This window comes from Theileria orientalis, chromosome 4 (genome assembly GCF_000740895.1).
Source record: "Theileria orientalis strain Shintoku DNA, chromosome 4, complete genome".
NCBI lineage: Eukaryota > Apicomplexa > Aconoidasida > Piroplasmida > Theileriidae > Theileria > Theileria orientalis.
The window spans coordinates 975,342-997,353 of NC_025263.1; the positions used below are offsets into that span (position 1 = coordinate 975,342).

The following is a 22,012-nucleotide window of genomic DNA, read 5'->3' on the forward strand; positions in this document are numbered from 1 at the left end:
ACAAATGTTTTCATATTTCCATGTTTTTATATCGATATTACTTATCGAGTATATTATTATTATGGTCAACATCCTCGACTGAACCGTGCTTATCTTATCAGATAAGCCATGTTAAGGTTCAACATTGGCTCCAAGGACTAAATCCACTTATATATGGTCCGTTCAGATGCAATGTAAGGCCGTATGAACATGCTCGTATGTATCGCACACCTTACCTTTTCAATTTAAATTCCTTAAATTTATCTCGCTATAATAATGGTTTAAATAACTCGAAGACAGTTGTAAATAGTGAAAATTACAACGCAGTTTATTCACAAACATCACACGAATCGCAATCTGATGAAGATAATGGTTTATTACCAAATGATGATAGCACACAAAATAATTTAAAATATAAAGCAACAGACAGAGCGAAGCTAATATCGCACTTGTGCTCCTATGATGATAACCCGCACCTGATACAGCAGATTCAAAGCCGCCTGAGTAACTACGAGGCTTTGATAAACACATTTAAAGTTAACCCGTATCCAGAAGTTACCGCTAACTATTATGACGAGTTTACAAGTGTTATTTCGGAAAATGAGTCGCTGAGTAACGGAGAAGAGACGGAGAAGTGTTACAAAGTATATGGAAGAGTGGAAAGTATAAGGTTTGACGGCCACTTCATGGACATAGTTAACATAAACAGAGATTTTAAAAACTACACAAACGCAGAATTAATTCAGAAAAGGTTGACGAGGAATAATAAGTTACAAGTAATGTTCAGATTGGAGGAACCAATATTGGTAGACAATGGGCATTATGATAGAGAATTGAGTAGTTCCAAGGATGAAGATGAGATGGTGCTGTGTAAGCAGATAGTGGGAACAGTGGACATAGGAGACGTGCTGGAACTGTACGGGAACGTAAAGAAGACGAATTCGGGGGAGATTTCAATAGTGCCCAAGAGGATTAAGTTTCTCTCAAAGTGCCTGATCCCGCAGCCGAGTAAGCAGCACGGACTGAAGGACATAGAGACGAGGTTCAGACTGAGGCACTTGGACCTGATGATGAACGATAAGAGTAGGATGTACGTGTTGAAGAGGTACCACATAATAGCGAAGGTCAGGAAGTTCCTGACTGACAACGAATACATGGAGGTGGAAACGCCTATACTGAACCACTATGGCATGGGAAACTTGGCAGAGTCGTTTGAAACGTACTACAACAAGCTGGAGCAGAAAGTAAAGCTGAGAATAGCACCAGAGTTTAGCATAAAGAAGTTGGTGCTAGGATTGCCGTTTAAGAAGGTACGTGTCTGCGTGAGTAACTACGTATCTATGTGTATGTTTGTAAGTAGATGCATATGAGTAGTTGGGCGCGTGCAAGTAAACGTTGTCATTAATTACAATTAACGATTAGGTTTTTGAAATTGGAAAGTGCTTCAGAAATGAGGGAACGAGCCTCATTCACTCGCCGGAGTTTACAATGGTTGAAATATATGAAAAAATGGTAGACTATAACAAAATGATACAGCTGTTTGAAAGAATTGTCGACTACGTACTATCATATGATAGTACAAACCCATTTGAGAAACCAATTACATATGAAGGCGGTGATAAAGTCAGTAATTCTCTTGACATGGGTGAAGACGTAAATGGTGGTGGCGGTGAACAGAGTGTTAGGAAGAGAGATTTGGGCACCATGTATGAAGTAAAGTGGTCCAGAAAGAGATTCGATGATGCAATAGAAGAATATACGGGGATAGACATAAAGCTGTATAATAAGAAAAGGTTGGAAGAAAGATTAGAAGAATTGAATGAAGCGAATCAGTCAAGTGAGCAGAACTCTGCAGAGCAATCGAAAGGCACTTTCAGTACCTGGGGAGAAGTGGCGAATGAAATATTTGAAAAGCACGTGGTGCCTAAGCTGAGGTACCCAGTCCATATAACAGATATGCCTTTGCAAATATCGCCACTGTGCTACTATGATTTGAAAGAAGAGGGTATGAGCGATGATGGCACCAGTACCAGTACTACTAATAGTGGCCATCCAACCGATTGTGAAGGCATTGCTGATAGTGTCGATCCAACAAAATGTAGAGGCAGTACTGATACTGACACAAATGAACTCAATGGCAATACTGATGGTACCTATGGAAGTGAATGCGATAGCCTTACTGGCGACTGTAAGCTCTTTAGCAACAGGTTTGAGAGCTACTTGGGAGGCATGGAAGTAGCGCACGGGTGCACAGAGCAGTGTAACCCACTGATACTGGCAAGTAGGTTGGTGAGTAACAACGGAGAAGCCACGTCGGAAAAAGGTGTGGAAACGAAACATACTGGACGCAATGAGGTCGACAGGGAGTTTATGCACAGCGCATTCTGCGGAATGGAACCCATGTCAGGCCTGGGAATAGGAGTGGACAGACTTGTGATGTTCGCAACGAGGGCAAAGAACATTAAGGAAATTCAGCCTCTTCCGAGCTTAAGGAAGCTTTGAACGAGTTGCTGTTAATAGCATAATTAAGTGTGTATAAAATTAACTAGTGTTAGCAGCACCAGTATGTTCAAAATTAATTAGTGTTAGCAGTAGCAGTGTGTATACAAGTTGATGTATGGTACAGATTAACATAGACTCCTCAGTTGCTTTCAGGTGGTTTCTCTAGTGAAGTCTTAACCTTAACAATCTCGGAGTTCAGTAACTCAAGTTGAGAGTTGAGCTTAACTTTAAACTCATCAAGCTAAACAGAAATTAGTAAAATGGGTAATGTATAATAAATGGTAGGTTATGTACGTGTATATAATGTGACTGAGTATATGATTGTGCAAATTACCCTGGTGGCGTGAGCATTTAAGTCAGGCTTTATCTCATCTACAGTTTTTTCAATAGCTATTCCACCGAGTATGCGATAACACCTCCTATCGTTTGGTAATTTGGCCAGGTTCTTCAGAACTAGTCTAAAATAAAGTATATCAATGGGCCTTATTAGAAGAATCTTAAATAAGTTGTTGACATAAGTAAAAAGAGAATATGTGTGTTGACTTATGATTGTTAATAGTGATAATCTGATATCTAGATTGTATTTTATTCCCGTTTACTTGTGTTCTGTGGAATCCTGAGAAATGTCGTCGAGTTGTGCTAACACAGTTAACCTTTCGTTTTCAAGACGTTTTAAAGTCGCCTTCAGAGGATCTACAGATGCCATTTTAGTTATATTCGTTTTTTGTTAAATCAAAACACTGTTTTAACAAAAAATAAAATAATGAATCAGTTTGTTTTCATTTGTTCTTGTACAGTGTATACGTCTACACCACACGTACATAATAAATAATATTCATTTAGTGTAATTTTAAAACATTAGACATTAATTGAGTGTATTTTTAACATATGTTTAACTGCATTTGTTTGGGGGCTTCTGCTGCCTCTTTTAAGTCGGTTACTTCATTTCTTTTCTTGTGCTCGTATAATGCTCTACAGGCCTTGGTATACGCCATTCTCACTCCATTATAGTAACAATTTTCCAATTCACGCTCACACCGATCAATAGACTAAAATTGTTCATTAACTTTCACAAAATTAATATTTGTATGCAAATAATTACATACACATACATGGGCACGTGTGCAACTATCTATATAAAAATACCTACTCATAAATTAAACATATCACTTACGTAGTTTGGTCTGTACTTGTTGAACAGTATCGAGTGGTATAATACATTCCTCTGAAAGGTCGACTGCGTTCTCAATCCAATCCTTATTGGTATGGTACTAAATTGTTGTTATCATAATATAATTATTAGCTTCCTCCTACCTCTTGTATATGAGTGTGAGTTTGTTTTCCAATTGCTTCTGCATTGATGGGAACTGATCAAACACCAGCTCGTCCGCCTTTTCCACTTCTATGACCTTCCACTTTAAGCTTAGACTGGATGGTCCATACCTTATTACCAGTTCCTACAAACGTATTAGTTTATTTGAATTATAAAATAGTTTATTCAACTTACGTTTAAACATATTTTCAGTTCCACTGGTACGAATTTTACTGTTTCCATGAATCTCTTAAGTCTTTGTTCTTTAATGACTGCTTGTTTCAAGGCATCATCTACTTCATTGTCTTGATTACTTTGAACTTCTACATTCTTAGGCTGCTCCACAATCCTTTTAAATAATCCAAATAGTCCACCAGATCCTTTTTTCTTATTCTGCTTCATCTGCTTAGGCATCTTCTTTTCAGATCTACTTGTCATGTTATTCCTATTTACATTATTTTGTACATTATTTCGACTTTTACCATCATTGTATTCTTCATATTCTTGTTCACTTGTATAGTCATTTTCAGGTTCACTATGTTCTGATAATGTATTTGGATTACTCATTCCCTTAGGGTTCTTCTTAGTTGATGCATTTTGTTGTTTAAGTTGCTTTTCATACTTCTTATTATATACTACCCTCTTTCCTTTCTTCCCCTTTTCCGGTTTCATATTTTTCATTTGACTCTTTCCAACTTTTGGACTCTTTTCAACCATTTTACTCTCATTCACAGTATTTTTAACCATTTTGTTTTTCATTTTCATGTTAGCCTTCAGATTGCTGTTCCCACTTCCTTTACCCATTTGGTTTCCATTCCTGGGCATCTTCTTAGGACTCTTCTCCGTCATATTCTCATTATCGTCGTGATCATCATGATCCTCTTCTACTTCACTATGTTCTGATAATGCATTTGGACTGCTCATTCCCCTAGGGTTCTTCTTAGTTGATGCCTTTTGTTGTTTAAGCTGTTTTTCATACTTTTTATTATATACCACCCTCTTTCCTTTATTTTTTTGTTTCTGTTTCTCTTCTTGTTTTTTCTGTTTCACTTCTCGTTTTTGCTTGTTCTTTTGTTCTTTCATAAGTTTCTTTTCCATCTTCTTATCCAACTTAATTTTAGTTTTATCTAAACTATCTTCATTCATATTCAATGCTTCTTCATCTTCATATGTTGATTCTTTTACTACTTTATTGGTTTCAGATTCTTCAATCATATCCTTTACTACTTCTAAAGCCACTTGTTGTGATTCTTCTTCTGAAGGCGGTCTTTTTGCATTATTCGAAACATTTTTATTCGCCATCGATGATTCTTTTTTGTTCATCATCTCCCTTTTTGTATTCATATCTTTAAATCTACCCGTGTTCTTTCCTGGCCTTACTTTATCTTGCATCATCTTCTTTTCAGCCTTATGGTTCTCTTTAAAATCTTTCGGATTTAAAGGCCTAGCTGCTGGACTGTTTTTCTTTTTTGGTTTAAAGATGCTGAATATTGAGAACCTTCTTCTTCTTGGCTCTTCTCTGAATATTTCTTCAACGTCAAATCCTACGTTATCTGAGCTTGATAGTTCTGAAACTGTGGTCGTCTCATGCAAGTCTTTATAGTTAGATTCCTTTTCCTTCTTGTAACCCTCTCCGTACAAGAATTTTAAGCTTTCTGCGTTCTTTTCGTCAAATTTATTTAATCCGACAACCCTTTCTCCCTCTCCTTCTTCCAATTGTTCATCATCTTCTTCAGAATCATACATTTTGGATGGAACCTTTAGCTTTATTGAATTATGGTTGAACTTGCGAGGTTGCACAATTTCATTTTCATTATTTTTGGAGCTGTCGGTACTATTTTTAGGGTTGTTGGTGTCGCTGTTGGTATTATTGTTTTCATCGCTATTATCAAAGCCAACACTAGCATTTAAATCTGCATCAGCATTAATAGTCGAATCATTTTCTTTGCTATTGTTTGCTGAATTATCATCACTGGCATTTTCCGTGTTGTTATCTGTTAAAACTGCATTCCGGTCTGTTAGATCAACATCTTCTGTTTCAGTATCTTCATTTGTTATTTTTGGTCTAGAATCCTTTTTGGGATTCTTTTTTGTTTTAATTACTGCTGATTTTGTTTCCTTCTTTTCTGAATTACTGACATTGTTCTCTAGATACTTCTGGTACTCTGCAAAGTTACTGACGATCTGGTTATTGTTAAACTGCTCATACATTCCAAATTTGTGAGATTTGTCGACTACATTGAAAAGCACGTCCAAGTCCAGCGTTGAAATCAACGTTTCGTGGAGATCAGGTTTCTAAATCAATAATTAATAACATACAAATACCTTGGTCGAGTTAATCAAAATATGATGACACAACAGACTGCTGGGATATATGGGTCCCTTCTGAGCAGTCGAGAATACGAAGGTTCTATTCTCATTAAACTTCAACGCTCTGTACACCTTAACCATTACAAAGTGCCCGATCTGCGAATCAATATACTTTAGTCAATACCTACCATGTATTCTGATATGTAAAAGGTGTCTGCGGTTTCAGAGGCCGTTTCAAAGTACTCTTCTGAACTTCCCACTGATTTCGAGAGGTACCATTCAACCTTGTACACTGAGGTGTTTAGGTTGTTCCTCGTTAATATATCTCTGTATGACACGAAGGAGCCTAAAATAGCGTTAAAGCCCGGATGTGCCTTTTAACTTACCATCTTCCAGGTTCCCCTCTATCACCACCGGGAAATTACTTGATATCTCTGCCAACGGCTCAGTGTGTTCGTTGTAATCCAGCTGCGCCTAGTCTCAAGTGATATTGAAATCAACTTACAAAGTCGTATAGGCTCTTCAGTTCGTAGGCATTCCTGCAATAATGTTAAATTCTCAAACTGACCTGTGAAACTGGTAACTATCGAGATTTCTCTGGAATCGGTCATAGTCCTCCGTTACCTGTTCAGCCTCTCCCACGTTCCTCAGAGCATTTTTAAATGCTGTGTTCAGGGTTCCGTAATTGTACACCCGAACCCCAAACACTTTCTCTATTTCCTCTGACAAAAGCTGGCAATCTGCGTACGAAACTGTTGTAAACGTCAGAGGATGCTTATTTGTTGAGGCAAAATATATTTCAATCAACTGAAACGTAATCAATCATAAATATCTGATATGTGTCAGAGTGCTAAATGTGTAAAGGGATTCTTATATTTGTAGCTCAAATGTGTATATATCTGAATTAAACAAATGAATTCTTACGTGCTGCTTTGTTACTATGCTCTGTTTTCTGTTTAAAACATTGACCGTAGAGTCCGATTGTACACATCTGCTTTGGAACGATGAAACTTGACTAACATCGATCTTCCTGATCTGGCGAAAGTTATCATCGAAGAGCACTATGTTTTTATAAGGCTTATTGTGTAGCGTGATGTGAAAGGCGTGGTTCAAGGGGCCATAAAGGACCTTAAAATACTTATTTGTCGGCTGATCCGGGATTTCGAGCATTTCAGAGTAATTAAAACTGCATTAAATTCGTACACATTTTCGCGTAATTTAACAAAAACTTAAATATTATTAAAATTAAAATGTTATAACCTCATTATCTTTACTTATGTTCAATATTTGACTATCCTCACAAACTTACTGACATATAACCTACCGATTTAGATATATTTATTTTTAATCACATATAATATGTACTTTTGGTTTATATAGTATTTGCTTTATCTTTTAGTAGTTATGCCTGCCTTTGTGCCGGTTTTTGACCCTGAAGTTCCACGTTCTGAACAGGACCCTAATTCCGAAAAATTGTTAAAGCACCGGAAGTGGGATAATCCTCACGTTGTTCTTCCTAACACTAACAAGCGTGAGAAGCATGAAAAATCTTATAAACGTTCAAATCTCAGTTATTACAGGGACAAATACAACGATAACAACAACACTGATAACAAAAGGTATGTATTGATTTTAGTAGACTATTTTTACGGTTTTTTATTAATAATCGCTGATGATTAATCCTTTTTTATTTTGTAAACTTTTTCTCAGGGATGATAAGTTCTATCGCAGACACGTTCGCGACGAGTTCGACTACGTTGCTCCCAAAAGGAAGAAATTTTTAAAAAGTGACCACAAGTCGCCAGATGATAAGTCCTCTCGCTCCGATAAGAAGGTGATTAAGACTGTAAAGAAGGATGATCCCAAGGCTGAGTACAAATAGTGTTCTGATCTATTTTCAATTTTGTTCAAAAGATCTTTTTATTCATTCGCACTAGTACCGCAGTATTGCGTGTCGTGTATGTTTATTTAACAAATTATGTTACAAGCTGCTGCGATTATAAACTTACAAGCAGGTGGGCGTGGTTTTGACCCGGATCCAACGCTTTAGGGGTGGATCCCGTGGCCCTCAAATTTCCACGTTGAACTCGTCTTCCTTCAGGCCCGCCACCGACCCTAGAATCTTCTCCATGCGCTCCTTCTTCTTCTCCGCGTTCTCCTTCCTGCCGACCTCGGCGTTTCCGCTGTGCTTGCTGATCAGGCTCGTCACGAAGCTCGGGTCCGACAGGTAGTCCTCCTGGAACCTCCGCAGCTGCTCCTCGTGCTTCCTCACCATGTCCCCGAAGTTCCTGGCGTCCTTCCTCTCCTTCTTCTGCGTCTTCTGAATGTCGTGCGCCCACTTCACGTTGAGCGCCGTGCTGTAGACGCCCATCGGCTGACTCGCCAGCGCCACCTTCGCGAACTCCGCGTACACGCGGGACTCGAAGGTCGCGAAGGCCACGCCCTTGTTTATGATCACGTTGAGCTCCTGCAGCGGGACGTACTTTTCAATTTTTTTCGTGAGTTCTATCTTCAGGTCCTCCACTGGGTTCGTGGCGCTCACGTCTGCGCTCAGGTCTCCGATGAAGAGCACCTTGCAGCTGCTGTTGAAGCTGCCCACTCCCGTCATGTCGTCTCTGTGTTTGCTGAACCTTTCTCTTCCGAATATGTCCACTGAGGTGTCCAGAAAGTACTCGTCCTCCAGGATGGGCGCTCTGTGCAGGTAGTTGCAGTTTTTGCCCTGGCTGCAGCAGCCCTTTGCGAAGAAGAGGCATATGTACTTCGTTCCTGCGTCGTCCACTGAGTGCTTTGCGTTTGCCCTCGTGTATCCCGAGTCTGTATCTGGGTCGCAGCAGTACATTGCTGGCGCCAGACTCGTTCTTCCGTTTACGTAGTCGTTGTTCCTCTCTCCTGACCACTTGTTGTACCATATGTTGTACGTCTGGTTCCCTTCGATGTAGGACGAGTTGTTGTAGTCCTTCACTTGCACTCGTGCTGGCTTTGAGAGTAGTTGTTTTATTCTTTCCAGTCTAAAATCCTCTTCTGACACATATTCTTGCTCCTCTTCCACTGACTCGATTGGTATATAATTCTGGCTGAGTGGTATTCTCGTCTTGTTTACCACCTTCTCTATTTGAAGTGCATCCACTGCATCTCCACTTATATGTCCAGCTGCGATTTGAAATTGTATTATTTTGTTTATTGTATCAATTGAACCGAATGCAGTTCCTTTTAATTCCACGTTCGAGTCATTTTCCAGAGAAACTTCTCTTCTTTTTACTAAAATAGTCATAAGTAACATATAAATCAAATTTTGAAAATAATATACACATTTATTAGTGTTAATAGTATATTGTTATTGATTTGTGATTATAATATATAAGTTTCAATGACAAATACGAGATTATATAAATATTAGATACACTAACCTTCTTTTTCTTCCGAGTCGACTTGATCACGAGACCTTTTATTAGATTCCATAGTTAATTACTCAATTTTTATTCATTTTAAATTAAATTCTGAATTTATGATTTTACCATTATTAATTATACATTGATTTAATGCTAACTAATCCATATGTTCTTTACCCTACTTCAACCAGTTTTTAACCTTGCTAATTAATTCCAACCATATTCTAATTTTACTTTTATTGATATTTATTTCACGTATGTTTATATTGGCTTAGTATTTCGTTTTCTTACACATTGTTCTGTTGATGGCTACTTGTGTATTGTATAAAATAATTGATTAAATTGAAATTGAGCTTCGTATTACCACTGTTTAAAGCATTAACACTTCTTCCATCGATTTCAATTTTCGTGGTAACACGCATCATCAACCTTTTTTATTGTAACACCTTCAGGACGTCAAGGAAATCAGGCTTAAGTGACGTTCCTCCGACGAGGAACCCATCCACTCCATCAAGTTTCGATATTTCTACACAGTTATGTTTATCCACTGATCCTCCGTATACTACTCTGATTTTTTCTGCGACGTCTCCCACTGACGACTTTATATGTTCCCTCACGAACTACGTTTTAAATGAGCTTCTGCTACGCTTACCTTATGCATATTAATTATGTCGTTGTGATTTGGCACCTTTCCCGTTCCAATTGCCCACACTGGTTCGTACGCCACTACTACCAGGTCCCATTTTTTTACTTCGTATATAAAGCCGTTTAATTGTTCTTCCAGGACCTCTTCTGTTATTCCCTTGTCATATTCTTCCAAAGTTTCACCCACACAAACCACTGCATTCATATTTTCATTTTGTAGGACCTTGATTTTTGCAAGTATGTCCTGGTTACTCTCCTTATACTTGTGCCTTCTATCTGAATGTCCTACTATTGACCAGTTGAGGCCAAAGTCCCTTAGCATCGAGGTGCTTAATTCGCCCGTAAAAGGCCCATCCTTCGGCTGTGAGACGTTCTGGACACCGACATTGAACACTGGGCTTGTCAGTTCATTTAATGTGTGCTGGATGTAAATAGACGGGGGAAACAATACAACATCTAAAAATTAATTAAAATTTACGTAATATTGACATAAATGTATATTGATATTTTTATCTAATTAAATGTGTACCCAGATTGTTACTCTTGGTGGTAAGTTTGTTAAAATGGCTCAATAGTTCCTTGATGGATTGCTTGGAACCATAACACTTCCAGTTTCCACCCAACCACTTCCTTCTACTCATGATGTACAAGAATTATTTAATGCCGACTTTAGATAATATTCAAATACTAATATAACAAAAAAATTAATCTAATTCTATCGGGTAATATAAGTGTGAGGCCTCCTTGAATCTAATACGAGACATAGATTTTCAGGTTAATTAGATTCGCCTCTATTCTTCCATCTGCCATATCTTTTGGTTCAATCTATAGGTTTCTATTTTTTAATTTTTACGGAAATGTGTACTCTAAATCACCACGTTAACTACCAGTTGGATGCGAAGCAAGTTAGAGGAAGGCTATTATCGTATGGAAGCCAGTCTAATTTGAAACCAGCTGATGTAAGAACAATGATCTGTGTTTTTATTGATTATAAAGTTCATATTTTTAAACTCGTACACAATAGATTGGATATTTAACTTCGATTGCTAATTAAATTTTAGGATTCGGTTTCATCACCCGGTGAGTCAGAATGTTTCCTCCTTGGACTTGTGGCCGGAGAGTATCTGTTGTTCAACAAATCGTTTAATTTGAAAGTTATTCAGTGAGTTGTAGTAACCTAATCTTTTAATTCGCCGCTATTTAGGGGCTGTGCAGAGATTGGAGGTCATCTCTACCCTGTAATGGACTCGTATCGCAGATTTAGCGTGACGCCATGGTCGCCGTCAGAGAGGTTGCTGGCCCTGTGTTACAAAACAAAGTCGAAAGGCAGAGATCCCGTAAAAAATGTCAATGAACTTGGAGAGCATTGTAAAGAATGTATGGGCATATTGAATAAGTTGTACGGAGATACGTGTTGCAATTTTGTATACAAGTATAAGTCGCAGAGGAAACTGCTGATGTAAGTTCATGTCATGATTAATTTGGCCCAGGAAGAGATTTGGAGTCAGTGAGTCAGAGCTGCAAGTAGAATCGGATAAGTACGCAGAATACGTTAAGTACTATGAATCTCAAATGAAGCAGGTAACGTGTGCATTAAGTGGCTGGAAGATATTGTAACGTAGAAGTTTGACACTGTGCTTATGCTGTCTACCTACACCAGCTGCTTTGGAACAGTGAGTGTGTACGACGCGTTGGACACAGTAAATCCGCCAAGATTGATGTCAGATGAGATGTAAGTGAAATGTGCCATAGACGTAAAAAATGTAGAACGAGAATTTGTGAAAAGCTGCTCAGCTTGTTTATATCAGGGTCTAATCCAGTGTTGATGTTGCACGGAGATAAAGGCTCAGGGAAATCCACAATTGTGACATACGCCATAAACTACCTGCTTAATTTCGTATCAGAAGTGAGTTAGTAGATTGAATCGACTTTAGTGGATGCTGTTTTACAATAAATTAGGTGTGCCTGTTGGATGTTGATGTTGGTCAGCCACTAGTATCAGCGCCAGGATTGATAACACTTACATTTGTAAGGTTATAGTTACGATCAGTTATGAGCAAATATACAATGTTTTATCTATTAATATTGAGTTACAGTCTGCTTGCTTGTTTATAGTAAGTGTTTATATTACAGGTATTAATTAATTATTGTTTTAGATCTCCCAGAGTATTACCTCTTCAATTCATTCTCTGGTGAGAGATATAAAGCCAAAGATATCGTTATTGTTTGGAGGTGTGTGTATAAATGAGGATGTTGAATATTGATTAAAATGGCTTAGATATTAAACTGGGCAACTCGTTGCTTGTTTTGAGACATGTTAAAACGTGCCTCGATATGTATGAGAAGAATCAAAGGAGTTTCAAGACGCCGTTGATAATTAATACATTCGGATGGACCACAGGGATAGGTGGGTGATGGTATAAACTAGTGTTAAAAGTAGAAGTGCCTTTATACATTGTGTGTCTTTTCAGTGATTTAGTAGCTCCATAATTCGTATTTAGGTGGGCAGGTGATTGAAGCAATAGGGTCCATTGCCAAGGTTGAAATAATGTTGAAGTTGGTTAATTTGCCAAAGATAAATCAGGTAAATTAAAGTGGATATGCAGTATCATTTGAATGGATTATATTAAAGTATTTGTTATATTTGAGTGTATTAAATTAAATCAGTAAAATTATATTCGATTAGATCAAATTAAATTATGATAAATTAATCTAAATTATGATCATATGTAATAATTTTTATGTGTAGATGATAAATGTGTACACACACGAGGAATTAAAGTATCACCTAAATCAACTGCATTTGAGAGACTTGCGAGTTAAACACCCGTACGAAGAGTATGAGGTTGACACATTCCCACTGTTCGGAAAGGTGGTGGAGGACCTGGGAGGAAAGATCCCATGGGATAAGTCGAACAAGGAGTACTACGTATCGTCGTTCCAAAACTACCTGAACCTGCTTAAGAGCTGTAACATTGATCAGATGTGCACGCATAATCACTTTTATCACCTGCTGTTGTGAGTTTATTATTTAGTGATACTGTTGATAGCATTATTGTTTATACTAATACCTCCACTGATAAGACAATCATAAGTTAAAATGTGTTCAGTAAGAGGGAGTCAGTGTCGCCGACAGATATGCGCTGGTTGAGATTCTGCTCGTACCTAAACAACAGTTTCGCAGACGCACTGCACTTCCCACAGCTCAGGCACGAGGAGTTCTTCGGAAAGGTGGAGACGTATAACTTTACGCACAACGTGAAGCACGCAGATAAGTTCGAGTCCCCGCGACAGTTTCAATTGAACGCAGCAGCGTACACATTCGTAGTGCAGTCGGACGTGCTGCCGAAGACGCACGCAGAGGTACAGTTGGAGTGGACAATAGAACTGTTTAGTTGGTGCCGATGATCAGCGGATCGATGATTGGACTGTGTAGAGGAAAGGCACACGAGCCATTTAGGTCGAGGATATCGGACCAGTGGCACTTCGTGTCGTACGCATACGTGCATTACCTGAACCCAGAGGACCTGACCGTAAGTGGAAACTGGAGACAAATGCCCTTAGCTCCTTATATCGTATCCGAGGTATAAAACGGAAGGCCAGATAACAAACACGAACATAGTAGTGATGTGGTAAGTGAAGATGTTCCTGATGGTGGAATGCTGTTATTATAGCGCCTAAGCTAACCTGATTTGTAGTCTCATGTACGGGTTTGAGCCATGTCCCGGGAAAATGTTTGGACTGAACAGTTATCCTTCAAACAATACACCTAAGTTGGAGCATCTGGCGTCACAGGTAGGTGGAATCGGAATGACGAGCGTGTAGGTGTACCCGTTTCGCAGAAATGACCTGCTGCACATGGTCGGATCGTACGGAGCAGGAGCCTCAGCCCCAACACAGAGAGCAAATTTGAAAAGATTCAAGAACGAAACTGATAATTGAGGCTAGAATATGAGGATACGGCCGGGTAATATGATGTTGTAACTCAGTAGTAAAAGTAATAGTCACGATACTGATGTTGAATTAATTCACTACACACCTAAGATTAATGTGCTCATTGTAAAGTTTTACGATATAAATTAGATTATAGTTAATATTCGGAGGGTGGGTTTGGGAAGAAGGTGAGCAAATAATGTGTCTGAATGACATGCAAGCTGCTCCACATGTGTATAGTGACAAAGAGGAAAATTAAAATCAAATTTGTTCATATGTTGTAAAATAGTCAAATGGATCGTTTGGAGTTTTTGACGCCGTTTGACAGGAGGTTGGACAGGGATTACAACAGTACGACGACACTGGAGAGCGGAACCAACCTGTCGAGCAGAACTTTCAACAACGGGTACTCAATCACATCAAACGAGTCAACGACAGGAGAAGATGGGCAGTTTTATAAAGTAAATAAGGATTTTATTGTCCCAAATGGATTCAACAGTATATTGTTCCTTCCACTCTTAAACGCAGTGTTTAAACCGAGTGATTTGAAAAGAGAGTACGTGAATTTAAAATAAGACATTATATATTTTTGTTTATAGTATGTAGCTAGTATTTGTAGCTAATTTTACAAATTGGTATTGATTGCACGTGGTTTGTGAAGATTCTATCTACACACCGACTGAACTTAATATAGGTTGGTGGTTAAAATCGACCTCCAGGAACTGGTAAAGGCACTGTTGGCAGCAGCGTCGAGAGTGGATAACGCTTTCACACTGCTGGGTAACCACGTGAAGGGGCTTTGCATTCTCCTCTCACATCAAATCAAATACCTGTCGACGGATTTTCTAGTGCTGTCAAAGCGGCTGGTAGGGACAGACTTAGCAGTCGCCAATAAGATGGAGACCTCGAGGTACTACGAGAGCGACGATGAGTCGAGAGATAAGGCAAGGAGAAGGCAGAGAAAGAGGAAGATCAGGGACACAGATAGCGTGACGACAATACAGGAGTACTCAGATAAGAACCAAAGGTACTTTGTAAATTTATTCAGAGAATTTAGTGAGCTGTTGCCAGTTGAGAGGTTTGAGATGCTCAGGTGGATGAATCTAGGGCTCGCATCCAACGACTTCATGTTCATGAACAACCAAGTGAGTCCAGTGCTGAAGGACTACTTGAAGGAAATGAACATATCAAACAGGGTTTCAGGTACTGAGTTTGGTTATAATTTATTATTAGGGGACAAGGATTGGCTTAGCTTCGATGATTTGAGGATGTTGTCGACGCCATTTAGGCTGAACGGCTATTCGTTTACACCAAATGTAATAATTACTAGTTTTAGTAGTTTTAGTTAATTGTAGATACTGTTAGTACTATTTTGCTATCATTGATACTAGTAGGTGTATTGATATAACTATTATACTAACACGTTGTGCTGATGTTTACGTAGATCGACAGTGCGACGATCGCGGAAACCAGCGAAGTCTCGTACTCAAGTACCTACGACATCGACTGGAGTCTGAGAAATGACCCGCTAAACTACAAGAGCGGCTACTATGAAAACTACTACAACGTTGACGCAATCGATGATGAGTTCAATGAAAGGCAAGTGTTGGCACTGGAGGACAATAAGGCCAGGAAGAAAAGAAGGAGCACAACAATGAAGTTGTATGACGTTAACCTAGTGAGAGCAGAGATAAAGTACGACAGAAGGCCGAATAAGTATAAGCCGAAAAGAAAGGCGGTGGAAAGAAGTCCATCAGTTCAGGAAAATAGAGTGGATGTGGAGCAGCAGCAAAAACAATTTGCACTGCCGCAGCCGCAAGCAGACACAAAGCAAGTCACACTTAGTCAAATGTTCGACAAGTACTTCAGTTCGCTAGTCAACGGAGATGGAACGACAGGTAACAAGGAGTTGAGTGGAGAAGTGAGTAACAAAATGAACGGGCTGAGAAGTAATGTGGCCGGCGGTGGCGTTAACGATGGTAACCAAGGGCAAAAGGATGTTCGTGCTCAGATGAACGAAAAGGAGAGTAGAACGTACATGGAAAGGGATCACAGAGAAAGGATGGGCGAGGCGAGAGTGAATAGAGCAGGAACAGAAAAGGGTGTGAGCAACCTTGGAGAAGATAAGATGTACGAAACCACGTTCCAGGAAACAGGAGATGGGTTCGGGACGCTGGACGTGCTCAACTGGCTGAGGGAGACATTCAGAAAGTCGGATTTTGGCTCAATAAACTTCGACAAGCTCACGAAGGGGCTGAAGGCAAGTAAGGCCTCGGTGGTGTTCCTGAGGGTGCTGATACTGGCGAACTCGAACTTCGTGGCAGTGTCGCAGGAAAAGGAGACAATAACAGTAGCTCCAGGGGTAAGTGGGCAGTAGCTAGATAGTCACTAAAATAAGAGTCCACGTAAGTGGAGTTTGCGAGCCTGTTCGGGCAAATGTGTAGCCACGATCGCAAAATATGATCGGAGTGTCCTAGGTAGATAAAATGTGTAGGGCGATATCGGCGCTACCAGTTAACATTTTGTTTTTAGGAGCGGTTCTGGGAGCCAGTAAGCGTGAGACTGAGCCTACCAGTGGGAGGTTAGAGTTGCTCGAGTGACTTTAAGCCCTGGCAGCCCGGCTTGATTCTCATGGGGTACGTTTGCCCCCGCGCGTTTAAAAATAATATCGATTACCAGCTTATAATATATATACTTAGGGTTTTTGAGCTTATATTAGGTCGATTTGCATCAGACTCCACTGTACATATTGTGCTTAAGCCTTTTATTGTGTTTCTGGTGTAGATCTAGGTGTACCGTTCAAAGTAAGTTTAGTATCATTGAAACTTATTTTGCAGTTTTATCAAGAGTATATTCACACAAGTTTAACGGTGTAAACATTGATAAAGTTGTTTGAGTACTTTTGTGCCTGCCTTTTTTAGTTTTTTACATCTAGATTCTTGGTTGTGTTTTTTGCTGTTCAACGCTTGGATATCCTTTGTGTCAACCAAAAAATCCAAAGCGGAGTTGTGTCCATTTATGTCGCGTTTCCAATAGCTTGAAAACCACTCGCTTTCTTCGGACACCATTTGTACGTATTGACTTGTATTTTATGATCTATCAGCAATATCGGTTTGTTAAACATCTTGATCGTCTAAAAACAACACCTGAATTCTAAGGTAAAGTTAACGAAATGCGCCTCTTAAAAATTACGCCCGCGGATACTATAGAGTTTCCACTGGTGCTGTACACGCCACTAACCACGTTGATGAAACTTGAAAACCTTTCAAACGAATTTGTCGCCTTCAAAATAAAAACTACGAGCCCAAAAGGGTACCTGGTAAGGCCAAGTACCGGTGTAATAAAGCCACTCGAGACTTATGAAGTGCAAATCATTTTGCAGCCCATATCTGAGACTCCAAAGGCAGTCAACGATCGATTTTTAGTGCAGTTTGTGGTTGTTCCCAGCGACGCGCCAGTGCCAAAGGACCTGTGGACGGTTGTGAACAAGGCAAACGTACAGGATCATAGGTTGACGGTCGAATTTGTGAAGGAAAACAACGTTTCGGTTCAAACGACCGGAAGTCAGTACGGAATACCGCCAAAAGTGGCCGCAAGGTTAATAGCTCCGCAATCTTCAAACGTCGAATTACCAGGTAATTCAAGTATATATTGTATAAATGGTATATACGGAAACTTGTGGAAAATAGTGAGAGATATGTATGTAGTTATGGTATGTAGATGTATTTACACACACGCCTAATGTGTAAATTAATATGGCTGTCATGTGAATTTTTACTAAGTTATATAACGTGGTTTTATAAAATCGTAGCGAATGGTTGTAAATATAGTAGTTTAAGAGTATTAGTAATGACCCTTTTTAGAATTGCGCCAAAAATACGAAGAGCTCGTGCAGTATTGCCTGTCGGTTGAAAAACTGAAGACGAATCTTCTCAAGGAGAACGAACAGTTAAGACAGAAGTTGCAGTCTCAGACTAGCCCAAAGACACGAAACAAGATAACGCTCGAACTGTGGCACGTCCCGGTTCTTATTATACTGTTTGTGATACTGCTGAAACTTTTTGGCCATTTTTAAACCCATGTACAAATAATTTTTACATTTACTCATACGTAGGTGTTTATGTTCTATAGTTAAGTGCAATGATTTCGTGGTTGTTACAAGTGTGACTTGAGCAATGTCACTAAGTAGTCAACCGAGTGGCTGGCAAGTGGCCTCACATGGATTCCGTGACAATTCACATTATATATTTTAAAATTTGTAGTTTTAACCATGGGAGACCTTTATATGGATGAGTTCGGTGAAAACTTTGGAATCGATGAGTTCGCGGAAGAGGAGGAAGACTTTGGAGACTTTGAAGAGTCGGAGCTCCAAAGGGTGGCGGACGTCGACATAATAACAGACCCAATCGAATATAAAACACAGGTAACGGGGATATTTATTCAGTTGGTTAATATTATAGGTATTTATGTTTAACGATTTGCCCTTAATTCAGCTCATTATCTGTTCAGGTTGATAGTGCCCACAGAATCACTACTCCGTACCTAACCAAGTACGAAAAGGCGAGAATTATTGGCACGAGGGCACTGCAAATTAGTCTGAACGCGCCGATCACGATTCCGCTGGACGGAGCGGCGGACATGAACGAGGAGAACGTCGCGTCGCTCGGGGACTTCGGAGATACGCAGACCGCGGCCATCGACCCGCTAATCATCGCCGAAAAGGAGCTGTACCAGAAGACAATCCCCTTCATAATAAGAAGGTACCTGCCCAACGGGAGCTACGAGGACTGGAAGATAGAGGAGCTTATAATTGATTGACCCAGGGGAAAAAATGGTTGATTTTCTACTGGTTAAACTTCGGTGCAGGCGGCGTCAGCGGCAGGCTAGTTTTAAATCAATCATGCGGACCGCCGCCGCCTCGTAAACGGCTCTCGCCGAGTTTACTGAGGCGGCGCTGGTGCTCAGAAGCGCACTTTAATTTAGCTTAAGCTGCACGTACACGTTAGTCAGAACATTAGTCTAGCTTTTCGGACTCCTTGAGCACGGGGAAGTTCCAGAAGTGCTGCGAGTTGTAGAGCTCCTTGTCGTTTTCGACCTGCTCCGACCTGAGGTGCGGGAACATGGTCTCCGCAATTTCACTCATCGACTCGTAGGTCCTCGCGAACTGCGAGTTCACGTGAGATATCACGCCGCTCGGGTTGATGATGAACACGCGCTTTTCGGGGACTCCAACTGACACGTACGCTCGGTGGTCCTAAAGGGCGTAAGTTATGAGGGCATGGGTGGGACGACTATGAGAAGGAAACTTACAGACGAGTTGTTCCCGAAGCCCGCGTAAAACGGGTTATGTTTCGACGGAAACAGTGAATTGATGTCTCTGAGACATGGAATTTTAAACATGTATGCGTTTTTCGTGATCACCTCCCTCTTTATCGAGGGCAGGAGTCGGTCCGGCGACAGGAATAGGGGGCCCTTCGGGAGCTTCTCGCGCGAGTTCTGCCTGAGGCCGAAGAGGTACTCCCGAGTTATGTCGGCCTGGCCTATTGCGCGTGCCGACAGGTAGAGCACGAAGTAGCCGTGGTGCCTGATCTTCGTGAACAGCTGCGCCACGCCCGAGTGCGTCCAGTCCTTGCCGATGATCGGCATCAGGTGTCCAAGTGCGTTCGACTTGGTGATGGTGCCGTCAACGTCCGAGATGACAATCTTTGCGTCCGAGGGCAGGAGATACATCGAGGCATACACGCTCTTCACGCCCTGCAGCGACGAGTACACACTGAACTTGATCGTGTTCTGCCCGTACTTGAGGCCCAGCTTCGACAGCTGCTGCGACGTCGGCCTCAGAGTTATCCTTTTCCCTAAGCGATTGAATTGTGATTAGGAAGTTGGTAGTGTGTGTATTTGGTGGCAGTAGGTGTGCAAATATCTAGTGATTGCGCAAACACTGTCTAGGCTAATAGCTTTTGTATATAGTGACTAGGCTAATAGCTTTTGTATATAGTGACTAGGCTAATAGCTTTTGTATATAGTGACTAGGCTAATAGCTTTTGTATATAGTGACTAGGCTAATAGCTTTTGTATAAAGTGACTAGGCTAATAGCTTTTGTATATAGTGACTAGGCTAATAGCTTTTGTATATAGTGACTAGGCTAATAGCTTTTGTATATAGTGACTAGGCTAATAGCTTTTGTATATAGTGACTAGGCTAATAGCTTTTGTATATAGTGACTAGGCTAATAGCTTTTGTATATAGTGACTAGGCTAATAGCTTTTGTATATAGTGACTAGGCTAATAGCTTTTGTATATAGTGACTAGGCTAATAGCTTTTGTATATAGTGACTAGGCTAATAGCTTTTGTATATAGTGACTAGGCTAATAGCTTTTGTATATAGTGACTAGGCTAATAGCTTTTGTATATAGTGACTAGGCTAATAGCTTTTGTATATAGTGACTAGGCTAATAGCTTTTGTATATAGTGACTAGGCTAATAGCTTTTGTAACTGCTGTCTAATTGAATGGGCGAAAGTTTACCTTTGGACGTGTATATGGACTTCGTGTGTTTCCTCCGTAGAACTCTCTTGTGCGTTATTTGCAGGCTGCTCCTCAGCAACTTTTCTATTGCGTCTATCGTCAGCGGCTTGTTGAAGACCATCCATGAGGCCAAAAGCGGCATTGCTATTCTGGACGGGTAGTAGGGCGGCTTTCCGTCGAAGCAGGCTACCATTGACTCGTGGAACCACAGCTTCGGGTCGTCGTTGAGTTTACTGTAGTCGACGATGTTTGCGTGGAACAGGCTTTCGTTTAAAACGTTGTCGTTGCACGTGAGCAGGTGCCCACAGAGACTAAACTGTAGTACCAAGTCCCCGTCGCTCAGTTGCTGGAAAAACTCTGATGACTTCCTCTCTAAATATGTTATGTCGTCTACAAGTGGACTGGTTCCTACCCGTTTTGTCCTGTGATTCCGTCAACATTGGCGTCGATTCCGGTCTGTTTGTGTATTGCCTGTAATATGCCTTACTAAAGGGCACGTTTTCGTCTGCGTCGGTAACGCTTTCTTCTCTGTTGTATGTCAAATTTGCCATACTTGCAGAAATATTACTTTGCGGTGTCTGTGAGGAAACTGGCGTGGTATCCTCGCTCTTTGAAAGTACGGCAGACTCGAAGTCAAAGGGCGATCCCATGTTCCCCAAGTCATTCTTGCTATTGCAGGCGTAATACCCATAGTCCACTATCCCTAAATGTGCGTTAAGTCATGGAATCTACTCGTGCCTATTATTCTAACTTGTCTAATGGTTAATTACCGCTAGAAGAATCTTTATCTGTCCTAGAAGAGAAAGTGGAAGGGTCCAATGAATCCAAATCATCTCCTCCGTCTCTGAAATAGGCCTCCCCAACTGAACCGAGTTTCATCGTCAAATTCGTCAGTTGCCCGTTTACATACACTGCTACTTTCTTCTCTCTGCTTTTAAGCAGCTTCGCCTTTCCAAATCTCACATGGAACGGAGTACTCTTATAAACCCATCCTAAGAATGAATAAAATATTGGCGTTTGTGCGTATAAATATCGAATAACATATATATAGAAGTACCGTCATCAGCGACTAAATCGAGAGTTCTATCTGTAGGCTTCTGCTTTACACATATTATGTCTGAGCAACCTGAAAGTGTGGCCTGGTTTAAGTCCAAGGCGCTAAGGACCCTGTTACATAACTTCTCCCACATATATGTCAAATAGAGTAAAATAATGTTTTTCGTAGAGTAATATGTTACGATTTATTCAAATGGCAGGTATTTAAAATCAAATTCAAGTAAAAATCAAAAGGAATATTAAAATAAACATGAATTGTGGAATAAAATGTTCCGAAAAGGAAAAATCTATAATACAAGAAAATGATGAGATGTTCAAGCAATAGTACTACAGTTTACATATTATTGAGGAATTAAC

General features: G+C 40.2%; 12 protein-coding genes across 12 annotated transcripts; 6 read left to right on the forward strand and 6 right to left on the reverse strand.

The window, feature by feature from the left end:
* Positions 1 to 20: 20 nt before the first annotated feature.
* TOT_040000444 (lysyl-tRNA synthetase) lies at positions 21 to 2,481 on the forward strand (the record flags this gene model as incomplete). The annotated part of the gene is made up of 3 exons (XM_009694074.1): positions 21 to 1,289; positions 1,402 to 1,555; positions 1,673 to 2,481. The coding sequence occupies 3 exons, from the start codon at positions 21 to 23 to the stop codon at positions 2,479 to 2,481; spliced, it is 2,232 nt and encodes a 743-aa protein (XP_009692369.1).
* A 286-nt stretch (positions 2,482 to 2,767) lies between these two features.
* On the reverse strand, positions 2,768 to 3,187 carry TOT_040000956 (uncharacterized protein; the record flags this gene model as incomplete). The annotated part of the gene is made up of 2 exons (XM_009694075.1): positions 2,768 to 2,939; positions 3,081 to 3,187. 2 exons carry the CDS (start codon positions 3,185 to 3,187, stop codon positions 2,768 to 2,770), a joined length of 279 nt encoding a protein of 92 aa, XP_009692370.1.
* A 62-nt stretch (positions 3,188 to 3,249) lies between these two features.
* On the reverse strand, positions 3,250 to 7,273 carry TOT_040000446 (conserved hypothetical protein; the record flags this gene model as incomplete). Its single annotated transcript, XM_009694076.1, has 13 exons — positions 3,250 to 3,287; positions 3,368 to 3,530; positions 3,656 to 3,752; positions 3,796 to 3,938; positions 3,989 to 4,692; positions 4,927 to 5,787; positions 5,929 to 6,088; positions 6,119 to 6,259; positions 6,292 to 6,449; positions 6,490 to 6,577; positions 6,609 to 6,642; positions 6,672 to 6,910; positions 7,028 to 7,273. The coding sequence occupies 13 exons, from the start codon at positions 7,271 to 7,273 to the stop codon at positions 3,250 to 3,252; spliced, it is 3,072 nt and encodes a 1,023-aa protein (XP_009692371.1).
* Positions 7,274 to 7,507: 234 nt separating this feature from the next.
* Positions 7,508 to 7,985, forward strand: TOT_040000447 (conserved hypothetical protein; the record flags this gene model as incomplete). The annotated part of the gene is made up of 2 exons (XM_009694077.1): positions 7,508 to 7,722; positions 7,814 to 7,985. The coding sequence occupies 2 exons, from the start codon at positions 7,508 to 7,510 to the stop codon at positions 7,983 to 7,985; spliced, it is 387 nt and encodes a 128-aa protein (XP_009692372.1).
* Positions 7,986 to 8,171: 186 nt separating this feature from the next.
* TOT_040000448 (pre-mRNA splicing complex subunit) lies at positions 8,172 to 9,562 on the reverse strand (the record flags this gene model as incomplete). Its single annotated transcript, XM_009694078.1, has 2 exons — positions 8,172 to 9,361; positions 9,511 to 9,562. 2 exons carry the CDS (start codon positions 9,560 to 9,562, stop codon positions 8,172 to 8,174), a joined length of 1,242 nt encoding a protein of 413 aa, XP_009692373.1.
* A 378-nt stretch (positions 9,563 to 9,940) lies between these two features.
* Positions 9,941 to 10,778, reverse strand: TOT_040000449 (triosephosphate isomerase; the record flags this gene model as incomplete). The annotated part of the gene is made up of 4 exons (XM_009694079.1): positions 9,941 to 10,018; positions 10,059 to 10,112; positions 10,145 to 10,593; positions 10,667 to 10,778. 4 exons carry the CDS (start codon positions 10,776 to 10,778, stop codon positions 9,941 to 9,943), a joined length of 693 nt encoding a protein of 230 aa, XP_009692374.1.
* Positions 10,779 to 10,994: 216 nt separating this feature from the next.
* TOT_040000450 (conserved hypothetical protein) lies at positions 10,995 to 13,962 on the forward strand (the record flags this gene model as incomplete). Its single annotated transcript, XM_009694080.1, has 15 exons — positions 10,995 to 11,096; positions 11,199 to 11,299; positions 11,342 to 11,596; positions 11,628 to 11,718; positions 11,760 to 11,869; positions 11,890 to 12,043; positions 12,097 to 12,165; positions 12,294 to 12,369; positions 12,416 to 12,544; positions 12,639 to 12,721; positions 12,887 to 13,155; positions 13,248 to 13,500; positions 13,533 to 13,670; positions 13,702 to 13,769; positions 13,836 to 13,962. The coding sequence occupies 15 exons, from the start codon at positions 10,995 to 10,997 to the stop codon at positions 13,960 to 13,962; spliced, it is 2,025 nt and encodes a 674-aa protein (XP_009692375.1).
* Positions 13,963 to 14,363: 401 nt separating this feature from the next.
* On the forward strand, positions 14,364 to 16,447 carry TOT_040000451 (conserved hypothetical protein; the record flags this gene model as incomplete). Its single annotated transcript, XM_009694081.1, has 5 exons — positions 14,364 to 14,626; positions 14,765 to 15,386; positions 15,515 to 15,983; positions 16,059 to 16,097; positions 16,194 to 16,447. The coding sequence occupies 5 exons, from the start codon at positions 14,364 to 14,366 to the stop codon at positions 16,445 to 16,447; spliced, it is 1,647 nt and encodes a 548-aa protein (XP_009692376.1).
* A 151-nt stretch (positions 16,448 to 16,598) lies between these two features.
* On the reverse strand, positions 16,599 to 17,138 carry TOT_040000452 (hypothetical protein; the record flags this gene model as incomplete). The annotated part of the gene is given in 3 exon segments (XM_009694082.1): positions 16,599 to 16,638; positions 16,643 to 16,749; positions 16,971 to 17,138. Coding segments are annotated over 3 exon segments (315 nt in total).
* Positions 17,139 to 17,242: 104 nt separating this feature from the next.
* TOT_040000453 (vesicle-associated membrane protein) lies at positions 17,243 to 18,145 on the forward strand (the record flags this gene model as incomplete). The annotated part of the gene is made up of 2 exons (XM_009694083.1): positions 17,243 to 17,705; positions 17,934 to 18,145. 2 exons carry the CDS (start codon positions 17,243 to 17,245, stop codon positions 18,143 to 18,145), a joined length of 675 nt encoding a protein of 224 aa, XP_009692378.1.
* Positions 18,146 to 18,340: 195 nt separating this feature from the next.
* Positions 18,341 to 18,888, forward strand: TOT_040000454 (RNA polymerase common subunit; the record flags this gene model as incomplete). Its single annotated transcript, XM_009694084.1, has 2 exons — positions 18,341 to 18,493; positions 18,580 to 18,888. The coding sequence occupies 2 exons, from the start codon at positions 18,341 to 18,343 to the stop codon at positions 18,886 to 18,888; spliced, it is 462 nt and encodes a 153-aa protein (XP_009692379.1).
* Positions 18,889 to 19,084: 196 nt separating this feature from the next.
* Positions 19,085 to 21,789, reverse strand: TOT_040000455 (uncharacterized protein; the record flags this gene model as incomplete). The annotated part of the gene is made up of 6 exons (XM_009694085.1): positions 19,085 to 19,324; positions 19,381 to 19,925; positions 20,600 to 20,956; positions 21,012 to 21,302; positions 21,370 to 21,591; positions 21,657 to 21,789. The coding sequence occupies 6 exons, from the start codon at positions 21,787 to 21,789 to the stop codon at positions 19,085 to 19,087; spliced, it is 1,788 nt and encodes a 595-aa protein (XP_009692380.1).
* Between the last annotated feature and the right edge of the window lie 223 nt (positions 21,790 to 22,012).